The 24,113-nt window shown below is 30.8% G+C and overlaps 3 protein-coding genes across 3 annotated transcripts; 1 reads left to right on the top strand and 2 right to left on the bottom strand.

The window, feature by feature from the left end:
- The first annotated feature begins 1,218 nt into the window (after nt 1–1,218).
- Nucleotides 1,219–8,598, top strand: LOC124945171 (protein ESMERALDA 1). The gene is made up of 10 exons (XM_047485558.1): nt 1,219–1,873; nt 2,419–2,485; nt 3,158–3,225; nt 3,332–3,420; nt 5,724–5,921; nt 6,736–6,940; nt 7,075–7,242; nt 7,471–7,638; nt 7,719–7,909; nt 8,012–8,598. The coding sequence occupies exons 1-10, from the start codon at nt 1,508–1,510 to the stop codon at nt 8,190–8,192; spliced, it is 1,701 nt and encodes a 566-aa protein (XP_047341514.1). The 5' UTR covers nt 1,219–1,507; the 3' UTR covers nt 8,193–8,598.
- A 131-nt stretch (nt 8,599–8,729) lies between these two features.
- Nucleotides 8,730–9,556, bottom strand: LOC124945172. Its single transcript, XM_047485559.1, has 4 exons — nt 9,449–9,556; nt 9,195–9,333; nt 9,013–9,126; nt 8,730–8,953 (listed from the first exon to the last, which is right to left on the bottom strand). Exons 1-4 carry the CDS (start codon nt 9,544–9,546, stop codon nt 8,762–8,764), a joined length of 543 nt encoding a protein of 180 aa, XP_047341515.1. The 5' UTR covers nt 9,547–9,556; the 3' UTR covers nt 8,730–8,761.
- A 10,398-nt stretch (nt 9,557–19,954) lies between these two features.
- On the bottom strand, nt 19,955–21,881 carry LOC124910259. Its single transcript, XM_047450884.1, has 2 exons — nt 21,200–21,881; nt 19,955–20,297 (listed from the first exon to the last, which is right to left on the bottom strand). Exons 1-2 carry the CDS (start codon nt 21,818–21,820, stop codon nt 20,220–20,222), a joined length of 699 nt encoding a protein of 232 aa, XP_047306840.1. The 5' UTR covers nt 21,821–21,881; the 3' UTR covers nt 19,955–20,219.
- Between the last annotated feature and the right edge of the window lie 2,232 nt (nt 21,882–24,113).

Genomic DNA, 24,113 nt, shown 5'->3' with positions numbered 1-24,113 from the left:
GATCAGATTCCATTATAATAAAATCTTACCCTAATTATTAATCTTTCTTGAAATATATTTCATTGTATATATGTAAATTAAAAAGTTTATGTATAAAGTTTTTTTCAAATTTTATTTTAGAGTTAAATCAGGACAACGAAGTATATAGAGTCGGTAAACAACGCACAACTTATCGTCTAACGGACTCGTACCCAATATCTTAGTTTAGGATGAAAATATTCACGTCTTATTACCGCTAAACTCGAATTTAATTTTTTAATTTAAACTGACTTATTTTTTTTTTTAATTAAATTTAAAGTTAATTAAAATAATATTTGTGTTGCTATCCAGAGTTTAATTTTCTTTATTTATATTAGTATTAAATATATTAAATATTTTATATTATAAAATTATTTTATAATAAATTTCTTTTTAGAGAAAATATATACCTTATACATATATTTTAAAATCAATCTAGCATGAACGAAATTGAAACGTTGATTTCTATTTATATTCCTTTTTCTTATGAACTAAATAAAATAAATTTGAAATAATTATTTTTTCCATTTATGTTCCCTCCCGTTATAACTTTTGGATTCCAAAGTTTCTTTGAATAACAAAAATAAAAATTAACATTTTACATCATTTTATTCATTAATAAAAAATATTAACTATATTTTATCTTAAATTATTATTTTTATTTTATCATTATACATAAATATTTTTATAAAAAAAAAATCTATAAATCCCTAAAATCAGAAAAGTGTCCCCTTAATAGAGGAACAAAACAGTTAATTTATTTTATTTATTAAATATGACCGTTTTACCCTCTTGTTAGGAAACATAAAGATCTCGTAACAAGAGATCATTTCTAAAAGGATTCATGTTACGAAATCTCCATTATGTTTCTCTTTGTGGAGAGGGACAAAAACAGGTCATTTTTTTTTAAAAAATATGACCGTTTTGCCCTTCTATTTTAACTTCTATATTAAGGAAACAGAACTAAAATCATAAACAGGTTAATCTGAAAAAGACCGAAGTATCCTTACATTTATTTTTTTTTAAATTAATATTTAATAAATAAGATATTATTATTATTATTATTATAAGATAATGTATTTTATAAAATCAAAAAAAATGTTAATAAAAATAAATAAAATAATGATAATAATTTGTCAATTTGTTATTGCCATTGTTAAAAGCTTGAAAAAGGTGAAAGAAAGAAAGAGTCATCCCACCTTGAAAGAAAGAACCAAACACCCCCGCATCCATAATTGCCATTGCGCACTTCTCCCCCTTCCATTTCCTGCACGTGCTCTCTCTCTCTCTCCCCCCTCCTAGGGATGATACTCTGTCTCTTCTTCTTCTTCTCTTTCGCGCTGTCTTCTTCTTCTTCTCCAATCTCACCTCTATTCGAATCACATTCTTCCTCTTCCTCCTCCTCTCTCTAATTCACCCCAAAACCAATCACAAGGAGGAGGGAGAACAGTTCTCTCAACCCTTTTTATCATGCAATAGAACCCAATCCATGGCTTACAATAGGCTGCCCAACAGCGGACATAACAGCCCATCTCCTCCTCAGTCCCCCCTCCGCTCCCCCAGACACCGGCACGCCCGTTCTAAACAGCCAAGGTTTACGTCCGCTCAACCTCCTCGGACTCTAGTCCAACGGATTTCTTGGATCCTTTTATCTGTACTTCTTCGAAGACAGGGGATCTTTCTTTTTGCACCGTTGTTATATATATCCGGTATGTTGTTTTATATGGGTACTGTCTCATTTGACGTTGTTCCTGTTATTAATCATCGACCTGCTTCCGGCTCTGTTTATCGGAGTCCTCAACTATATGCTAAGCTTCGCCATGAAATGGATGCGGATAATTCTTCTGCCGATGCGGTAAGTTATTTATTGACTTCTCTTGATTTTGGTCTGATCTGAATTAGGGTCTTGTAATGCATGTGATGTTGCGTGATTTAGCTTGAGTTGCTTTGAGAATTGGTATTGTGGGATCTTGTTGTAGTATCTTGGAAGATAAGTTTAGAAAGATTATACCTTTTCTTCTACTTGTTCTTTGTTACATTTCTTGCTTACTCAAGTTATTCTTTGAGTTTTGATTTGATAAAGAAAGAACTAAACCAACCCCTTTTTGCAGACAAATGAAATGTAGAAGTAAATTAGGTTATTTTGTAAAATGTAATATGTTGAGAAATGGATAAAGGAATAGAGGAGAAGAAGAAACATGTATTTTTTAAGTTTATAATTGACCTTCTTCCTGACAATAGTAGATTGATTTTAGACCTAAATTTTCAACTGATCCATTCAGGTTCTCAGAGAAAGTTCTTCTTTCCTGTTCAATTTTTCCTTGTCTTCTTAGAACTTGAATATGGAATATTTGCATCATTGATTTGATTTGTTATTTCGCTTGACCATGTTTCTTGTAGATATCGACCATATGGAAGCACTCCAAAGGTGGTTCATGGAAACCGTGTGTCAACAAGTTAGTGGGAGGTACAAGCTATTTGGATTGTTTATTGTCATTTAAGAACTGCCTTTCACGCCCTATTTGGAAACACTTGTCATTTTTGTTTCTGTATTCGAATCTGGATTCAATGAGAAATAACAATAAGTTTTTGAATATGTCTCTAACTAAGGGCTTGTTACAAATAGGGTTTCTTTAAATAACCTGTTTCACATCCCAATTAGAATAACCGATTATTTTAGGCTGTTATTTTATCAAATAAAATTAAACGGCATTTTGATTTGTGATTTGAATAATATGACTGAAAATAAGCTTGGTGACGGGATAGTGATTTATTTGAGATTAAATTCAAATAACCCAAGTGGAACAAGCCTTAAGTTTTAGTTTCAAACATAATCTCATCCAAAAATGTTTATGAATCCAGAATTTTGTATCTGGATGTTTCCCAATGGTTTCTTTCACTAATAACTGCCTGGGTCTTTTTAGTTTTTGTTTGATCATTGTAATGCATGATTATTTTTCCTTTCTTTTAACCTGTTGTATTTCTGCAGTTGACACGAGCTTTGTGTTGATAGTAGTTTATGAATGAAGTTATTTTAAAGAAAAAAAGAAATTTGCTTCCACATAAGAATTAGGAAAACATTATTTCAGAACTGTCTTGCCTATTGGGTCTAATTCCAAATTATGATTTATTCATACAGAACTTCCAGAGTCTAATGGGTACATCTATGTTGAGGCAAATGGTGGTTTGAACCAGCAAAGGACATCGGTAATTATTTTACTTCAGTTTCTTTTGGCCAAAGATTTGAAAGATAGATTCTTAAATGAAGTAGCTTCATTCATTCATACATGACTTTGATGTTTGTACTTTGTAGATATGCAATGCTGTTGCTGTAGCAGGTTATCTTAATGCAACACTTGTAATTCCCAACTTCCATTTTCACAGCATCTGGAGAGATCCCAGGTTTTTATAATTTTTGTTTTTGGTCTCAATAGGAGTTGTTTGGGGATAACTGAAATAAGCTAATTTCAATTTTGACATCACCTCAATTGCTAATTTTAGCTTCCGATCTTTAAGTTACTGTGTGAAATAAGAGTATCCTTTGTACTACAATTCTCTGAAATATAGACTGTGATTGGAATATCAAAGAACTATTCTCTTAAGGTAATTTAGATTTAAGGTTATTGACTGCTAACTAAGTAAAGGTTTGATTGAATGCTAAATACTGAAATCTAATTGTTGAATGAGTTAAGTATCTGAAAAATAAATGCTGAATAAACCAATTTTTTTTTTATCTGAATTTCAAACACTTGATATATAAGTTTTTCTTTCGAGATAAGAATGAATCTTGTTACTAAAATAAGAAAAAAATATTTGTTTTTGACCACATGAAAATAATACTATTTCTAGTAGTTATTTTTCGTAAAGATGTCAAACTAAGTACTATTTCTTCAATTTTCATTTGTTTGATCAATTAACCAATTATCAATTTTGAAGTTTCAATGTATCATTCCTTACATAATAACTCATCTTGGGCCATGCTGGCAATTTGTTCCAGATTTCACTTTGAATAATGGTACATTCTTGTTTCTCTTTTCATATATCTTTATTACTTAATAGACAAGATGCAATGAACACTTGTATACAGTTGGAAATAAGTTTTGACCCTTCATATTGGTCAAATCTTAAGAAGCGTCATTGTGACTATACTTTTATTAAGCTTGATCCAGACTTCCACAGTGTATAAGCATACGAATAGAAGGTGGTCAAGCATTCCCTTTCACTTTTGCAGAATGGGCATGAATAGTCTTCAACTAGTTTGAATTTGCTCACCCTGCCTTTTGTCATGAGCTTACCTAGGAAAACTAGTCAGTGTAATTGGTGTCTAGTAATAGTTTTTGAGGACCACACCAACTTCCCCACTTGAGCATTTCATATTTGTTTCTGAATAGTTCCCACACTTTAGAAGTTGAGAATTTGTTCCCTTTTTCTGTTTGTCATTCACATCTGTCAAAAAAGCATAGATTAAAAATTTTGGAATGTGCTTTATGGAGAATCACCTTCCTATATGTGTAACTAATGTTGAGAGAGTACTTTGAAAGATTATCTTACCATTGTAATGACGTTAGTTGACCAGTTTCTTGGGTTAAAGTATTTTTTAATGCTGTTACTAGATTATCGAGCTAAAGTACAATTTATTGCTTCATTTGAGCTGAATTTAGATCAGAAGTGATTTTAAGTAATATTTATCAAATGAAAATTTGAATGAGCACTTAATCATCTAGATTAAAAGATAGGATAGTTATCAAATGCCTCCTATATCAATGAATAATTGTAGGTTTGTTATCCATAAATTATGTATCTTCTCATTTAGAAACAAAAGGAAATAGCTCTAAAGAAAGTAAAACCATCGCATAATTTTCTAGTCAATTAAATAAGCACTTTGGAAAAGCTATTGGCAGAAAACACACTTGAGAATATTCTATAAGTGGTCACAACAAGATGTTGAAGCTTTTGAGGTTAATCAGAACATGTAGGAGTAATTGACACTCATTCAACTTGAAAGACATAAAAATTATGGACAAAATATGGGGATTACGGAGGAGACACACAAGGTTAATGTTACGGTTCTCATTTTGTCGTATTCCGACCTGAAACATAAGGCTGAAGCTAGACAATAAGCCGTAAACAGAATCAACAAGAAGTTGGGAAGGTTGAGAGAGAAGACACAGGGGAAGAAGAGGATAAAATCAACTGAGAATAAAGAAAATGACAGAGGGCAGGATGTCCAAGATTCAATATAGGAAGAGAGAGGATTACATCAATAAGCCTATCTTCTAAAATCTTCTAAAATGAAAATGGTGTTATATTTACACCTCTAACTAACAACTACATTCTAATAACTGATATATTCATCTTCTAGAGTCTTCTGTAGATAGTTGTCTTAGGCTTGATACCTGTGTACATGCCTTGTTGACTCTTTGCCACTAGATCATGACAGTTTGTTTCTATTGGGAGGAGGAGATGTAGTCGTAGATCCCTCACCTCCTACCTGTCTCCATATACCCGTGCCACTAGTTCATGACTGAAAGTGTATACAGTTCATATCTTTGTTCCTCTTTATAGCTTTATTTTAAATTTGTCTATCGAGAGCTTTATTCATATGGGCTGAAAGTGTATACAATTGTTTTATTAAAATTTATTCTTGAGATTTGATATAGTTTTGTTGACCTCCATGCTAATATATGTTTTTTGATTTTGTGCAGCAAATTTAGTGACATTTATGATGAAGATTATTTCATTAAAACCTTGAACAACGATGTAAGAATAGTTGACACAATTCCGCAGTACCTTATGGAGCGATTTGATCACAATATGAGCAATGTGCATAACTTCAGGATAAAGGCATGGGCACCTATTGATTACTATGTAGATACAGTACTTCCTAAGCTACTTGAAGAAAAGTGAGTTGCTTTACCTCTTTTGTTCACATAGGTTTCCCATTCTTGTTTGTCACATAGGATAACTTCAGATGTTCATTAGAATTGATAATCCCTTTTTTCTTTAAGTATTTTGACAAGTCTTTTAGTTAGATTTGACATTTTTATGGAAAGATTCATTTTGCTCTCTCAGTGCATCAAAAAGCTCATTTTGCTTCCTCAAATGCGGTAGACTCGTTTTGCTTACTGAAATGTTTAAAAATGGCTCAAATTACTTATCATTTTCTTGTTAACTTGGTTAATGTCTTGATATTGCATTGGAAAGAAAATAATATTTGAGCCAAAAATTGAAATCAAGCACTTACAAAATTTGTGTACAGATAATTTAAGAACTTAACGTATTTAAAAAAATTGATGGCAAAAATAAATTGAGCCATTTACAAAAGTTCGGAATCAAAACAAGCCTACTGCAAAATCAACTTTTACTCTATTTTATTGGAGAAACAAACTAATAACTGAGTTTACTGACATGATGTAAGTTTGTATGCTTGTGTATAACTGCACCTGAGTTCTGCAGTGAGCATTTCATTGTGGTCTAGGGCTTGTCTATTGACCTGATGAAGATTTAAGCTGCATACTAGAAAATTACTTATTTATGTCACCTTTGGTCTTTTGTTGATGAATTGGTTGTCTATTTTATTGATACTTTATGAATAACTTTTTCATCGTAGAATCAGATTATAAGTTCTGGTTGTAGAAAAACAAACAAGCCAGCCCCTGGGCAATCCTTTATATTTAAATGTATTTCGTTTTGTGTAATTTCGGACAAATTATTCAGGATAATAAGGATATCTCCTTTTGCAAATCGGTTGTCATTTGATGCTCCTCCAGCTGTTCAAAGGCTTAGATGCTTGGCAAATTATGAAGCTTTAAGGTTTTCAAATCCTTTGTTGACAATGGGGGAAACTCTAGTAGCAAGAATGAAAGAACGGAGCACAAATTCTAGTGGAAAATATGTTTCTGTTCACCTCCGGTTTGAAGAGGTCAGTTTCATTCCTATTCATTTCTGTTCACCTTCGGATGAGATGTTTTTCTTACCATTAGAGTTACAACTAGAAGAATGTTTTTTCCATGTTGTCTAAAATAATTCAAACATGTTGGCTGTTTCTGAATCCAGGATATGGTTGCCTTTTCATGTTGTATCTATGATGGCGGCTTGAAAGAGAAGACTGATATGGATGCTGCTAGGGAGAGAGGTTGGAAGGGGAAGTTCACCAAGCGTGGTCGAGTTATTCGTCCTGGGGCAATTAGAATTGATGGAAAATGTCCTCTTACTCCCCTCGAGGTATTAATACTTCGGTTTGTTATCATCCATGGTACTGTTGAGGGAAAAAAATGTAGAAAGTTTTAACTCTTAACCTAAGAGGCTGAGGTCTCAGGTTTGATCCCCACTGCAATTTATGTTTTAGGTCACAACAGTGGGATGTTGTGCTAGATCCTCAGATAATAAACCCTGGTCGCAAAAAAGAGATCACGAACTTGATTGTTTGTAATTATGGCTGTTGCTTGTCAGGTTGGTTTGATGCTCAGAGGTATGGGATTCGATAGAAGCACATCTATCTATTTGGCATCTGGGAGAATATACGACGCTGAAAGAAAAATGGCGCCTTTATTGGAAATGTTTCCACTTTTACAGACTAAAGAGATGCTGGCATCACCCGAAGAACTCGCTCCTTTTATGGTCAGTTGGTTTACAGATTTAAAATCATTTCCACTTCTCCCCCACCACCCATTATTCTAATAATTTGTTTGATATTATAGATTTATTCTTCAAGGATGGCTGCTGTAGACTATACAGTTTGTCTTAATAGCGAGGTATTTGTTACGACCCAAGGTGGAAACTTCCCTCATTTTCTATTGGGCCATCGGAGATACTTATATGGCGGACATTCCCAGACAATCAGACCAGATAAGCGGAAGTTGGCCTTGTTCTTCGACAATCCAAATATTGGGTAATATTCTTTTTACCTTGTGGCCAATATTATTATTATTATATAGAAAAGTTTATTTTTTCTCTTTTTGGGGGTTGTTTGAATTTGTGTTTTGTGTGTCAGTTGGAAAGGGTTCAAGAAACACATGCTTAGCATGAGAGCCCGTAGTGACTCAAAAGGTATTGAGCTAAAAAGGCCAAATGACTCGATATACTCATTCCCTTGCCCGGATTGTATGTGTCGTGCCAATAGATCAGAAGATTCTAGAACAAATTCGTCAGCAAATGCAACATCAACAACGTGATTGTCTGCCATCGCCTACTTTATATATCTCTATATATGGGTGCTAACCTCCATTTTACCTTTACCAGCAACATTCTTTCGATTTTTTTTCACTCGAGTCACGTGGCTTGGCATCATCATTGGGGATTTGGAGCATTTGCAGAAGGGAAGAAGATTGGTAAGGATTTTTTTATTATTTTAGTGAAGGAGGAGAAGAAGAAGGGTTTGATAACTGAAAAAAAAACAAAAAAATGGAAAAGAAAGGTTAGAAGAGGAAATTATAGAGACAGTTATCCTTGTTTAGGAAGGAGTTATGGGTGTTTTTTGTACATTAATATCATGTTTTTCTGTTTTAGTGAGAGCTGTAAAAATATGGGTAGAGCAGACAGGACAGATTAACAACAGTTGATTCTTCTTCTTATTATTATGTATAAGGTCATGACTAATCATCATCACCTATCAAAATCAAGGCTTTTCATCAAATTCATTTCGAAAAAAGATGTTCAATGTTTGTACAAACCCTAGCTAAATTCGTGTACAATTTAGTTCAGACATGAATTTGTAGGGATTATAGAAAGAATGAAATTGAAATTATTGGAGAAGCTTGTTGCAAGTGCTAATGCCAACAGCTGCAGCAAGATGCCAAGCAGCATGAAGAAATGGAGTTTGTGGGAAGAAATCATCAGCTATGAAAAGAGCCCCTCCCAACAATGAAGACATCTTATGCACATTATGCACCATTCTCAATTCTGGATCTTTCAAAGCCCTTTTAGCAAATGCCACCTAAAAAATATCCATTAATGAATGAATCAAAGTGATTATCTTATATGTATAAAATATACCTCCATCATCCCAGTATGAAGAGCAGAAACCATAAGTGGCTGAAGAGGAAGAAGAAAAGCAGATGCTGCCATTAACACTTTTGAGTTCTCATTCCTTATAGCCCTAGAAAGACACTGCATATATATGTGTTAATTACTGTTTAGATCAAATTATTGATTGATTTAATTGATTGATTAATTACCACTGTGGCTGTAGCTATCATGGAATAATCAACCCATCTAAGATATTTCCTCATTTTTCCTTGTGAAGCATGATACACACTTGATGCAACTCCCACTCCGATTAATGAATTTGCATATATTTTGCAGTTCAAGTTCTTCCTGCACCATCAAAATTGTTAAAACCTAGAATGATCACTAGTTTTATGATGTTTGTTAGTTCACTTTAGATATGTTCTTTAATGAAAAAACGAAAAGAAAGAATAAACATGCATGCCTTGGAGCTTGGAGACCGAGAACAATGAAAGGAACCGAAGTAAGGACGTTTGCAATTGTTTCTCCCATATGCTTATCAGCTTCATTTATACAATACATGCATAAAAAAAACAGTATTCATGAAGGATTCTTGGCATGAGTTAGATTGACAAATCATATGAATTTATACCAGTTAATGTACAATGAACTGGTCTCAAGCATGTGGGTATTTGTTTCCACATTCTCCTGATCAAGATAATTATACAACCATGAACCATGCATGCATAAAAATTAATTACAATTTAGACAAAATTTATAAAAAAAACTAACCCAACTATGAGGCGTCGGCGGCCGCGTTTAGGAGAGATTTGAGAAGGGGAGTTATAGCTATCTCCATCATGTTGTTGACTTATTTCTTCGACAAGAAATGGTGAATTACGAACCAATTGAACTCCATTTACACCCTCTAGAGGTCTAGTAGTACTCGGGCTCGATGTGCTGTGAGGATTATTAAGCATAAACTCGCTCATTTGCTCGGTTCGGTTAGGTTATTCGACCTGTCTGTTATAAAGATATATATTTTTTAATAATGTCCAACCATGTAATTAATATTGGAATATATATTGACAAGTTTAGAAAATCAATTCCTTAGATGTTTGTTCATCATATGAAAATGAGTTTTGAGTACTAATTAATTGACAAAAACAACTAATAATTCCTAATTAAAGGATCTCTAAGGTATATGTTGACATGATTTGTGATTGAAAGTAACTAAATATTCTCAATTATTATTAGTAGAATATTCAAACATATAAGAGAAATGTATGAATATACCTGGTTGTAATGTTGTAATTATAATGGGTTATGGGTGATGATCTAATTCCTTCTTCCTGATACTTGATACTTGAGAGTTGAGACTGAGAGAAAGAGAGGGAGAATTAATTTATTTATTTATAAGAAAAATAAAATAAATAAAGAGATGCGAATTTTAGAATGAGGATCTTCGTATTTGGGTTCGGATATTCTAAGGAATACAAATCATGATCCATGTGGACTTGGACAATCACAACCTCTCCTTTTCTCACGTCATCTTATTTTTTATTTTCTTTAAATAAAAACAATGTCACAATAATTAATTTGTTTATCAACCAATTCATACAAGGAATACACATAAGGAAATAATACTAAATTTGTCTAATATAAGGAAATAATACTAAATTTGTCTACAAAAATATTAAAATTCTCAAATATATTTGAAATATTCTATTTAAACTTATTAACTTCAAAATGTGTCATATTTAAAAAGTTAACAATTTTTTTTTTATATAATTAACTTATTTACATGTGTGTTTCACCACATAATTTATTATTATTATTATCAGGGACATGTAAACGACAAGTTATTAGATGGTTAAAATACACTTTTTAAACTATATATTCAAATTCAACTTAAATTTTTAATAAATAATTAAATATTTTAAATTATTTAATTTTAAATTTTGAAAAAAAATAAATATTTTAAATTTTGAAAAAATTAATAATTTTAATATATATATATATATATATATTATACTTATATATATACATAATACATTTTATTTAAAATAAAAAACTATTAAGTAATGATATATTTAGAATAAAATATTTTTATTAAGATTAATATTTTTATTTTTTATATTTTTATTTTTATTAATTAAAAGACATAGATTTTATTTAATAGAATATTATCATAATAATAAAATATATTTTAATAATATTTTGAGTTTTAAATATATAATTAATAATATCTTTTTTATTAGTATTATTATTATTATTATTTATTTTACTAATTATAAATATTATATATATATATATATATTAAAATTATTAATCTTTTTAAAATTAAATAAAATATAATTTCAAAATATTTTATTATTTATTATTTTGAATTAAAAGTTTAATTTGAATTTGAATATATATTTTCATTTTTTGAAAATGATAAGTATATGTAATTTTATTATGAAATGGATAGTTGGTTTAAGTACAACCACAAAAACATAATAAATGTGAAAAAAATCACAACAAAAATTAACATGTACGGAGATCTTCCAAAAGGGTAATGAGCTCTCCGAATTAACTTGTCGGTTTCCCACTTTAGACCTCATATAATGATAAGATGATAACATTGTGAAGGATTCACAATGGTCGTTTGAGATTGTTGAAAGTTCTACGATTTCTCTCAAACCAAATTATTTACCAGAAAATAATAGGGATATAACCCCATTATTTTAGGCCTATAAGTCTAGCTGCCTCAATCCACAATTCCCAACACGCACCATAGTTTCCGGCATAACCCAATGAATACCAATAATACTTCTAAGAAGAGTACTCCAAATACTAACAACACCCTTACAATATAAAAGGAGACGAGGGGCCGTCTCCACATCCCTAAGACACATACGATATCGACTAACTAAGATAAAACACTTGCACATACATCTATCATTAGTTAGAATATCACGTGGATCGCACTCCACATGAAAAAAGAGATCTTAATGGGAATCTTAGACTCCTATAATTTCTCCCAGTACAACTCAGTTGGAACGACTCAATTAAAAAGATAATAATAATGTCCCACATCAAAATTGTATAAATTTCTCCCTCGCATCGTATCCTGGTTCAACGGAGACACCATTTGTTGGCTACTAATGATAACAATCTATCATGAGAATAACTTTTCTCCAATACTAACATCCTTCTATATCTGATACGATGCGCAAACCCTTGAGAGTGATGGTCCTACATATCTTTGACTGTGGCTTCTCTACAAATAGTAATAGATGCCAACACGGGGAAGAGAACAACAAAACTCTTACCCCCACACCATGCATCCTTCCAAAAACGGATAGATGGACCGTCACCCACAGTAAACAAAGAATATTCACGATAACTTTTCCACATGATTGATATACCACTCTATATGCTTCATCCGACCGGACGACTAGATATTTTTGTAAACCAACTAGATCAATACAATCCATATTTGCTTATAATCATATTTACCCATAGACATCCCTATTCTGAACCAAAACATGCACACCACTTTGACAATAAGGAATTGTTAAAAATACAAAGATCACGAAAACCCAAACCTCTTTCATCTTTGGGCAATTTTACTTTGTCAAGATGTGAAAATGATGACTTAGAAAACCCCATAAAAATTTATACATCAACCTCTCCATTTTACTACCACGCGTTTAGAAATCACAAATAATGACATCATATAAGTATGCATAGATTCCAACGCGCTCTTGATGAGGACCATACGACCTCCCTTAGAGATCAACTTGTTTTTCTAGATAGTGAGTTTTTTTTCATCTTAGAGATAATCAATTCCTAAGAGATTTTAGATCGAGCCTTTGCACCTAGTGGAAGACCAAGATACGTGGCCGGAAAACATCCAATGCCAAATCCCAGAATACCCGCCAAAAGAGATCGTCTCCTAGCTGACACAGAATTAGAGAAGAAAATTTCAGATTTACAAAGATTGACATGAAGTCCCGAGCAAGCGCCAAATAACCACAAAATATCACGAACGTGCTTGAAATTTCTACGGGAAGCCTGAATCATACATAGCGTATCATCAACAAATAACAAGTGAGAAATGAAAAATGGAGCTCTCCTCGATCCGCAGTCAAACCCATGTCCGTTATTTTCAACGAAGATCATCATTCTAGAAAGAGCTTCCATGACAATGACAAACAAGGGGCAATGGGTCAACCTGTCTAATCCCCCTCGAACTCTTGAAAAATCCTTGAGAACTACCATTCATAATAACATAAAATATAGATGTGAAAATGAAAAAATTTATCCGCCGTATCCACTTTTCGCCCATTCCTATCCTAGCCATGACATCGAAGAGAAAGTACCAATTAACATGATCATTCGCTTTTTCAATATCAAGTTTGACGAAAGCGCATTGAGCACCATTAGAGTTAGTTGAATCAATGCACTCATTGACAATCAACGCCGCATCAAGATTTGACGCCCTTTAATAAATGACATTTGGTTAACATATATAATTGATTCTAACACAACACGCAACCTTTTTGTCAAACATTTTGAAATAATATTGTAAAAAATATGACTAAACTTATAGGCCTATAATTTTTTAGGTCTATAGTTCTGAAGCCTTGTAGATGAGAACAATCAATGTAGAATTTCAAGTTTTGTCTAAAGAGGAGAAACGATAACAGTGTTCAATAGCCACCATAACATCCCCTTGAGGAAGGTACACACCTTTTTGAAGAAAGTCAAAGTGAAACCATCGCTACCCGGAGCCTTGTCACTACCGCACGCATTAATAATATCTTTCACCTCTTGCAGCGTAAAGCGTCTCTCAAAAATACACATCTACTCAGAACTAATAATCACAAAATTTATGTCGTCTAACTTTGGCCTATCGATAAACGATTTGAGAAATAGATTCTTGTAAAACTGGATAATATTTGCAGAAATAACTGGGTCACTCTCATGAGTAACCCCAAGAACCGAGATAGAATTAATCGCATTATTTCTAGCTCGAACATTCAACACACTATGAAACAACTTTGTGTTCTTATCACCGTTCCTTAACCAAGTAGCTCTACTACGCTGGCAAGGTCCGCAATTTTCTCTTCCTTGCATAGAGTTAGAAACTCACTAATAAAATAAATTCGAGAGTTAATCTCATAATCCGACGACTCTCGCGCCTCTTATAACTGTCATATAGACTTGTACCTCTTATTAGATTGTTAAAATATACTTGTTTAAACTATATATTCAAATTCAACTTAAATTTTTAATAAATAATTAAATGTTTTGAATTAATTTAATTTATTTTAAATTTTAAAAAGATTAATAATTTTAATATATTTATAATTTGTATATTTTCAAACAATATATATATATATATATATATATATATATATATATATATATATATATATATATATATATATATATATATATATATATATATATAAAATACATTTTATTTAAAATAAAAAACACGAATGATATTTTTAGAATCAAATATTTTTAATAAGATTAATAACTTTTTTTATAAATCTATTTATAATATATTATTATTTAAAAGATATATATTTTATTTTTATTTAGTAAAATAATATAATAATAAAATATGTTTTAATAATATTTTGAGTTTAAAATATAATTAAAAATATATTTTTTATTATGATTTATTTTACTAATTATAAATATTATATATATATATATATTAACATTATTAATCTTTTTAAAATTAAATAAAATATAATTTTAAAATATTTTATTATTTATTATTTTAAATTAAAAATTTAAATTGAATTTAAATATATAGTTTAAACAAATATATTTAATTATATAATAAATTTGTGTTGCTGTTTCTAAGTCTAGCTTTCTTCTTGTTACTATATATTTTTAAGTTGTTTAAATAAAATATTTGAAATATATTAATATATTTGAGACATCGTATTAAGTTTGTAAAAAAATTGATATTATTCTCATTTATGTCATTATACTTGGGAGGGATTTTTTCATTGGTGATCTGATTAATCCCTCATTCTGGAAACTTATGATTCTCCAAATGGAGAAAATTGAGACGTCTCACAGCTATTCAGTTAGTTGAAAGAAGAGTGTGGGAGGAGGAGGAGGATGCGTCGACTTGGTTGGAGATGAAAGCCGGAGAAGGCCAAGTGCCGGCCCGTGTTAAGGTCCCGACGTTTGTTATGTCCAGACTTTCAGAAGATGCTCGAAAGGTAACCAAAAAGGACTCCATACATTAGCTGTTTGCGAAACAGGTGATGACTTGTCTAGTGTGTAATTTGGACAAGATCGAGAAGAAGATGGAAGTGGGTTGGCTACAACAATCGTCACATATTCCCGGGAGATCAAGGGGATTGCTCTCAAATGGCTTCATTCTCGGATTCCCACATGCGAGCGAGAAGACCTCTATCCCGGGAGTGGATAGATTAACCAAGTATACGGTCCTAATTGTGGTGTTGAAGGCATGTTCAACCGAGAAGACCGAGTAAGTGTTTTCCAAATACTTGGGTGTGGCGAAATTCCCATATACGAACGGGAAGACTTCTATCCCGGGAGTGGATAGATTATCCAAGTACACGGTCTTGATGGCGATGCTGAAAGTGGTTTCGTCTAGGAAGACCGATGAAAATTTTCAAGTACTTGGGCGAGGCAAGATTGGCGCAGACCCCAACGAGGACATTGGGTTCTTCTGGTGGGGGTGGTCTGTTACAACCTTAAATATGCGGCATCGATCTTAGCTTGACTGTGGATGACCAAGACCGAGAGGTGCCTAAAAAGAGTCGCAGGTGTTCGACATGGCACCGGAAATGAGAAGTGCTAAAACAACTAACCTTCTGTCATGGCATGTTTGCGGAATGCCAGGACCGAGAGAAGGGTGCCTAAGAAGGGTTATATGCGTGCGATATAGGCACAAGGTTTGAGCCAAGCGTTTGTCATGGCATAATTGCGGACTTCTAAAACCGAGTGAATTCCTAGGAGGAGTCGTGTGCGTGCGAAGTGGGCATAAGAGTGACAACGTCCAACGCATTGAGACAATGTGTGCATAGAGTGCGGAAAAGACGAAGTCGACTAGGGATGGTTAGAAGAGGATCGGTGGCGACCAAATGACCTAGTGGAAAACCAAAATATGTGGCCGAAAAACATCTAATGTCAAATCCTAGAATACCCGCCAAACGAGATCTTCTCCTAGTCGACACAGAATTAAAGAAAAAAATTCAGATTTACCAAGATTAACACGAAGTCCCGAGCAAGCACCAAATAACCACAAAATATCACGAAGGTGCTTGAAATTTCTACGGGAAGCCTGAATCATACATAACATATCATCAACAAATAACAAGTGAGAAATGGAAAATGGAGCTCTCCTCGATCCGCAATCAACCCCATGTATAAGTCTGTTATTTTCAGCGAAGATCATCATCCTAGAAAAGCATCCATGACAATGACAAACAAAAAGGGGGACAATGGCTCACTTTGTCTAATCCCTCTCGAACTCTCGAAAAAACCTTGAGAACTACCATTCATAGTAACAGAAAATTTAGCTGTGAAAATGCAAAATTTTATTCACCGTATCCACTTTTTGTCCATTCTTATCCTAACCATGACATCGAAGAGAAAGTCCCAATTAACATGATCATTCTCTTTTCCAATATCAAGTTTGAAGAAAACGCATTGAGCGCCATTAAAGTTAACTAAATCAATGCACTTATTAAGAATCAACGCCGCATCAAAGATTTGACGCCCTTTAATAAACGTCATTTGTTTAATATATATATATATATAATTGATTCTAACACCACACGCAACCTGTTTGCCAAACATTTTGAAATAATCTTATAAAAAGACGTGAATAAACTTATAGGCCTAAAATTTTTTAGGTCTATAGTTTTGAAGCCTTGCAGATGAGAACAATCAAGGTAGAATTCCAAGTTTTGTCGAAAGAGGAGAAACAATAAAAGTGTTCAATAGACACCATAACATCCTCCTTGAGGAAGGTCCACGCCTTTTTGAAGAAAGATAAAGTGAAACCATTGTTACTCGGAGCCTTGTCACTACCGCACGCATTAATAGCATCTCCCACCTCTTGCAGCGTAAAGCGTCTCTCAATAATACAGAATTTATGTCCTCTAACTTTGGCCTATCGATAAACGGTTTAAGAAATAGATTTGTATAAAACTGAATAATGTTTGCGAAAATAGTTGGTTCACTCTCATGAGTAACCCCAAGAACCAAGATAGAATTAGTTGCATTATTCTAGCCCGAGCATTCGACACCTTATGAAAGAACTTTGTGTTCTTATCACCGTATCTTAACCAGGTAACCCTACTGCGATGACGAGCTCCGCAATTTCCTCTTCCTTGCATAAAGTTAGCAACTCACTAATCAAATGAATTCGAGAGTTAATATTATACGCACCTCTTATAACTGCCACATAGACTTGTACACGATAAGTTATTAGATTGTTAAAATATACTCGTTTAAACTATATATTCAAATTCAACTTAAACTTTTAATAAATAATTAAATATTTTGAATTAATTTTATTTTAATTTTTAAAAAGATTAATAATTTTAATATATATGTATATATAATATACTTAGCCTCCGTTCCGTTTGGTTAGAGGTACAAATACTGTAAATATAGGATATTAGTATTAACAGTAATTATATAAACAATAAGGGTAAATGTATAACTTATACCTCAAACTACCTATAATATTGTAACAGTTATGAGCAGGTACAAACTTTTTTAATTTTTCCATTCCCTTTTTAACCATGTTAACTTTTAGTAAATTTTTTTCCATTTTTAATCTTTTATTATTTTTTTCTCTTTTCTTCAATATTTGGATCATTTTTCTTATTCTTAACCTATTTTTTTTTTAGAACAATTTATTTTTTTCGTCTAATTGTGATGGGCTATGGAGGGAGTTACTCTCTTGGTGGAGACCATCTTAACTCAAAAGAGACCAATGACTTGTTTTCATGAAAGCAGTTATTCTGTTTAATAATTTTGTTATTATATATTTAATAATTTTAATTATTGATAAACAATATAAAAAAAATTATATATCTATACAAAGAATTTATATAATTATATAGCATTATTATTTATTTAAAATATTTATATGATGATTACTTTTTTTTATTAAGTAAATATAATTAATAAAAAAAAAATAAATATTAAAATAATTCATATAAATACAAGGATGAAATAGTCTTTTATTCTTTTTACTATTATTTGTACCAACAACCAAACACATAATTATAAAACCTATATATTTTATACCTCTTTTATTCTTCAAATCAAACACTAATAATCTATATAATCTATACATCTTAATACCCCTATACAAATTATATCCCTTACTATTTATACCTATATAACTAGTACCACATAACAAACGCCCCTTATAATTTTTATATTTTCAAACAATATTTTTTTAAATAATATATATATATATATAATAAATTTTATTTAAAATAAATAAAATAAAAAACACTTAAATAATAATATTTTTAGAATAAAATATTTTTAATAAGATTAATAATTTTATTTTTTATATATTTATTTATAATATATTATTATTTAAAAGATATGGATTTTATTTTTATTTAGTAGAATAATATCATAATAATAAAATATATTTTAATAATATTTTGAGTTTTTAAAATATAATTAATAATATTTTTTTATTATTATTTATTTTACTAATTATAAATATATATATATTAAAATTATTAATATTTCTAAAATTAAATAAAATATAATTTTAAAATATTTTATTATTTATTATTTTGAATTAAAAGTTTAAGTTGAATTTGAATATATAGTTTACACAAATATATTTAATTATATAATAAATTTGTGTTGAGGTTTCTAAGTCAAGCTTCTTCTTGTTACTGCATATTTTAAGTTCATATGTTTAAATAAAATATTTATATACATTAATATATTTGAGACATCCTATTAAGTTTGTAAAAAAATTGATATTATTCTCATTTATATCACCCAACCATACTTTTAAAAACTAACCATGAGTTTAAAAGAGAAAATGTAAATAAGTTTTTTTTCTTTCACAATAATGTAAATTGCTTGGGATATGAAACAAATTAAACAAGACCTCTTAACAATAACATAAATATAAGAAATTATGTAGGATTAATTTTCGTACTATATCTAGAATATCCTATTCCTATTTAATTATTTTAAATAGTATTATACAGACAGAAGCATTTCCTATTTAAATTATCATATTGTAAAATCAAATCCGTCCAATTCAATACAAGACAAGACATCAATTAATTGAATACAGAAGATTCTCGTTTCTTCTCCTCCATCAACTCAATACCAATTCAAAGCAAAAAGATATAATTTAAATATTTAATTAATTAATTGATTTCATTTTTGTTCTTATATCCTTTAAACTAAATCAATAAAAGCAAGAATTGTACCAATGTGACACATGCACTTGTCAACTTCCCATTATAATGGGATTTGTATTTTTGGAGGTCATATTTCATGTGGGTTTGTTATCAAATTGTCTTGTCTAATTAAATTAAAAGTGTTCAAAATGAGCAATTTTTATATGGATATTCAAATGGGGTCGTGTACGTATGGATATAATCAAACCACAATCTGATAAGTTAGTTGGTGACCTAATTAACTATTGGATCCCCACATACTATAATACCAAGATGAATTTGGCAAAGAAATCTTTAAATCGCGGTTGCATTTAAACTATTACATAATATAGTTTAAATGAATAAGTTATCCCGAATATTAATCAGCTCAATAAACTCTTCACTTGTAGGAAAAATGAAAAAAATTCGGTATTTGTTCAAATGAAACTTGAATTTTGGATGATATATTTAATATTTAGTGAATTTTATGGAAAAAAGAAAAGAAAACTTACAATGTTATTGATGTTTTGTAGAACTTGTGCAATACACAGAAATTTCAAATTAAAAGATAGTAAAATTAAAATTTCATCTACTAGTCATTAATTTGACAAGCCCCATAACATTTATACACCACAATATTGTAAAAGTTTCAACCAACTACAACCCTACTTTCATTAAAGCTCAGACCAAGTCTATTTTAATTTCTCAGACTAGTATCTGATTGCATGTTATTTTTTTTTTTAATTTATTATAAGCATTAATATTTTTTTGAAACATATAGAGAAACATAAACTCCCTAAAATTGGAAGATCAAATAAATAAAATAGCTCATGTTCTTTGCTTAGTCAAACTTCCTTTATTCTTCCTCCATGGGACAACTTGCTTAAAGCTCTCATAGATATTTGCCTGCCCAAGATAAGAAAAAGATACATATTTATAGTAGTGTTATAAATATACTAAAGAAATATTATTAATTTGATATTGTTTATTTCCTTTTATAGTTCACTTCTTGAAGTTGAGAAAAAAGTACAAAATGGAGGCCTTTTGACCCATAAATTCATTTGATTCCTCAATTTCAAGTTAAAGAGCTTTGGGAAAATAATAAATTAAGAACAAAGCATAGAACACATTTCAAACTTAAATTCATAACAAAAGTGCTAAGTTTAAGATTTCAATTTGCTTTAATAAAAGCTTTTAACTAAGAGATTAAAGATCTCAATTTGATTTGAATAGAGGCCTTTTGATCCATAAATTCATTTGATTCCTCAATTTCAAATTAAAGAGCTTTGGAAAATCAGTAAATTAAGAAGAAAACATATAACACATTTTAAACTTAAATTCTTAACAAAAGTGCTTAGTTGAAGATAGTGTAGACCAGAAAAAATACATGAAAAATCAATCTGCACTAATGATTAATCTTTTTTTATTATACTTTAACCTAATGTTTTCATAATCCAAAGTTTTAAGATTTAAACAAATAAGTTGATCCTCTACTCTAAGAGTAAGAGGAAAACAACGATTTAAGTAGGTAACCCACAAACGCACTTAACTATTTAACTAGGTACAAGGTGCAGAACTTGTCGACACTTGTCGACGGGCTCAAACTAAAAAAACTTAGGGTTAATATCCACCTCTTAATGTCTCTAAGCTGGAAGAGTGGACTCTCTCCACCGGGCTAGGATGAATTTTGTAAACAAATACCGAAAAAGCTGGATTCTAATGTTTTAATACAATATTGTGCATGATAGTAAGTGTCAATTACTAAAATACCCCTGATCTCAAAGAAGACTTTTTTTTATGAAACTTACCAGGAAATGACTGGCTTTTCTTTTAGTCTTCTTCCTTGTTGATGAAGAAGAAACAGAGTCCCCATGAACCTGATCAAACAGACCATCTTCTTCATCTACAATTACAGACTTCAAAAAGTCCAAATTACCCCCATCTGCAACTTCATTTCTCCCCCATCTCCAAGAGCTAAAATTCCATCTATGACTACCATTTCCAACAACATCCTTTCCGATCTGTCTCCGGCTGCTACCCATCAACCCACCTTCCGGACTTCGAAAAGACAACTTCCCAAATGAAAACGACAACGTATGTGTCACCATCCCCCTTCCAAAGTCCGGCCCGTCAAGAACAGTCGTCGGCGACGGCGACGGCGAATTCGATATTAATTTATCTTCATTCCCTTGCCTCGCCGGAGGAAGGTCTAAGGATCTGATAGCCTTAGGCTTCAGATTGGGAACCGGTGCATCCTCTCGGGGCTTCCCTGGTGCCTCTTCCCATTGAAAAGGAATTGAAACCGGTGTCTGGAGCGGCGGCGTCTGTGACCCAGTTGGCTCCGGTGACTGGACTGGTAGAGAGTGTAAGGAAATGAGTTTCGCCGGCGACGGCGACGGCGTGGATTCTGGGTTTGTTTCCGACGGCATTTTGGGGTTTGTGGGTAGTGGGTGAGGTTTCAGTTTTGAGAAGAGAGAACGGTTTAAGGCGGAATTAGTAGCGTTCTGGGGCATGAGGGTGGTCGAATTACGAAAATAGCCTTATGGATAGATAGACCTTGTTGTGGGTCCCGCTAAAGTTACCTTGAGATAACGACCATCAACGGTTCAATTAAACTGTTGACTATTCTCAAAATTTGATGACTTTTTTTTTTCGTTTATTTTGGTGGGTGAGTGAGTTTAATACTCAAAACAAACATCTAACCATAGAAAAAAAGATAAAAAAAAAGTTTATTATTTTATTAATTATATTATTTAAATAATTAATTAAAATATTGGAGAGTGAATGTTAAAAAATGGGAAAAGTGAAGAAATAATTTTATTATTTTTTATTTTTTTAGTCAAACTCTAAATTTCCTTTCATTGTCATCTCTTTTTAATATAGGAAAGACTTATATAAGTCATGACTTCTACCTCTAAATATTTTTTATTTTATATAGAATATTTTTATTATATTTATACTAAATTCTAATATATTTAAAGTACTTTCTTTTATAATTTAAACTGAACAAAATGATTTATAAAAACTCATAAACAAACATAGTAGTGCCTTGTTTGGTTTTGAGTTATTAGATAAATAGTTGCTTATTTTGAATAATTTTTCTTTTATATATAAGTTACTAAAAGTAGGTGATTAAGTCTAAAAAAAATAATATAAATATAAATATAAACATATAATCATATATATTTAAAATAAAACCACTTATTTAGTATTTTAATTAATGATTTAAATATTAAACTCAATGACATAATCTCTTACCAAAATAAATACAACTATTTTTTTAATAAATAATCTTAGTATAAAAACTTAACACATAATCTTGATAACATGAATTTCAGTGTTTTACCTTAAAATAATGTATACAATTGAATGAATTATTTGATATTAAATTTTAAAAATTCAAACCGATCCATTGAGAAACTTATTCTAATAACTATGATTGTCAAATTGTGAAATTGAAATTAATTTTTTTCTATTGATAAACAAACAAAGAGTTTGGCTTGAAAGGTACTTAATAGTTATATAAGTGGTTAATTAATAATTAGACCTTAATTATGTCGGTTTGATTAACTTAATGAACAATAATGGAAATATCAAAATGTATATTAATTAATGTATGGGGACATTTTCTTATAACAAAAAAGATTAAAACAATTATGTATGGGACTTTTCTAACTAACCAATTAAGAGTGGAAACCACATAAAATTTTTTGTTGAAATGTTATAGCCATTAAAAATATGGGATCCATCATGCCCTTATCCAGCCATATTATTAATTTTACATGAATTAAATATTGTAAGAAATAAAATATCTTAGATTGAATTTCAATTAATAAGTTGGTATATACATATGAATTATGACAGAATGAAAGGACTGTGTTAACTTAAAAAAAAAAATAAAAAAAATAAATCAGAAAAAACAAAACACGTCATTCAATGTCTATTCATAACATTAATAATTGAATGATGGGCAACTTGAACATAATGGAAAGACAAATAATTAACCTTCGATTTCCTAAATAGGCTGGAAAATGGAAAACATTTTTTTTACCACATTTGTTTTCTTGTTTGTTCCTCTAATATTATTTGTGACATTCCTACTATACTATAATATTTTTTAAAATATATATAATATTGAATTTGTAGTACAAATGTCTAAACATTATTAATCTTTTTACTAGTCTCTTTTTCAAAAAACTGCCTTCGATCACTTTGTATATAAATGGTTCACCTCGAACTTCCTTTTTATAGATGGGTCACTATCGAACTTTGTTATTGAACATACCATCGACTAATTGCGACGGAGGTCTTCTTATATTCCTCAACATGTCATGTCATGTAATGGGATGTATCTTGATCATTTCCTTTAGTAAAGGCAACAACTATAGAATAAGGATGAACTAAAAGCTCGAGCTTCAATTAGGTTTTCGATAATTACTCATCCTCCTCCTACATGAAATCAAGACTAATCATAACAAAGATATTTATCAATACAATGAATCAAAGAACAAAAGTGACCTCTCCAATTCTTAAAAAAAACATTTCATTTCATAAGAGATTTGATCGATATATAATACCCAAAGATTCATGTGAAGGAAATAACGTTCTAACGTTCTGATTATTCAAAACAATTACAACTTGAGAAAGTGTTGAGTACAATGTTTTGTTTCGAACATCTTTCATCTAAAAGATACTCTAATTTTATTTAAGGACATACGTACT

This window comes from Impatiens glandulifera, chromosome 7 (assembly GCF_907164915.1).
Source record: "Impatiens glandulifera chromosome 7, dImpGla2.1, whole genome shotgun sequence".
Lineage (NCBI taxonomy): Eukaryota > Viridiplantae > Streptophyta > Magnoliopsida > Ericales > Balsaminaceae > Impatiens > Impatiens glandulifera.
Note: the sequence above shows the minus strand (reverse complement) of the source record. Positions and strands in the feature narration are given on the sequence as shown.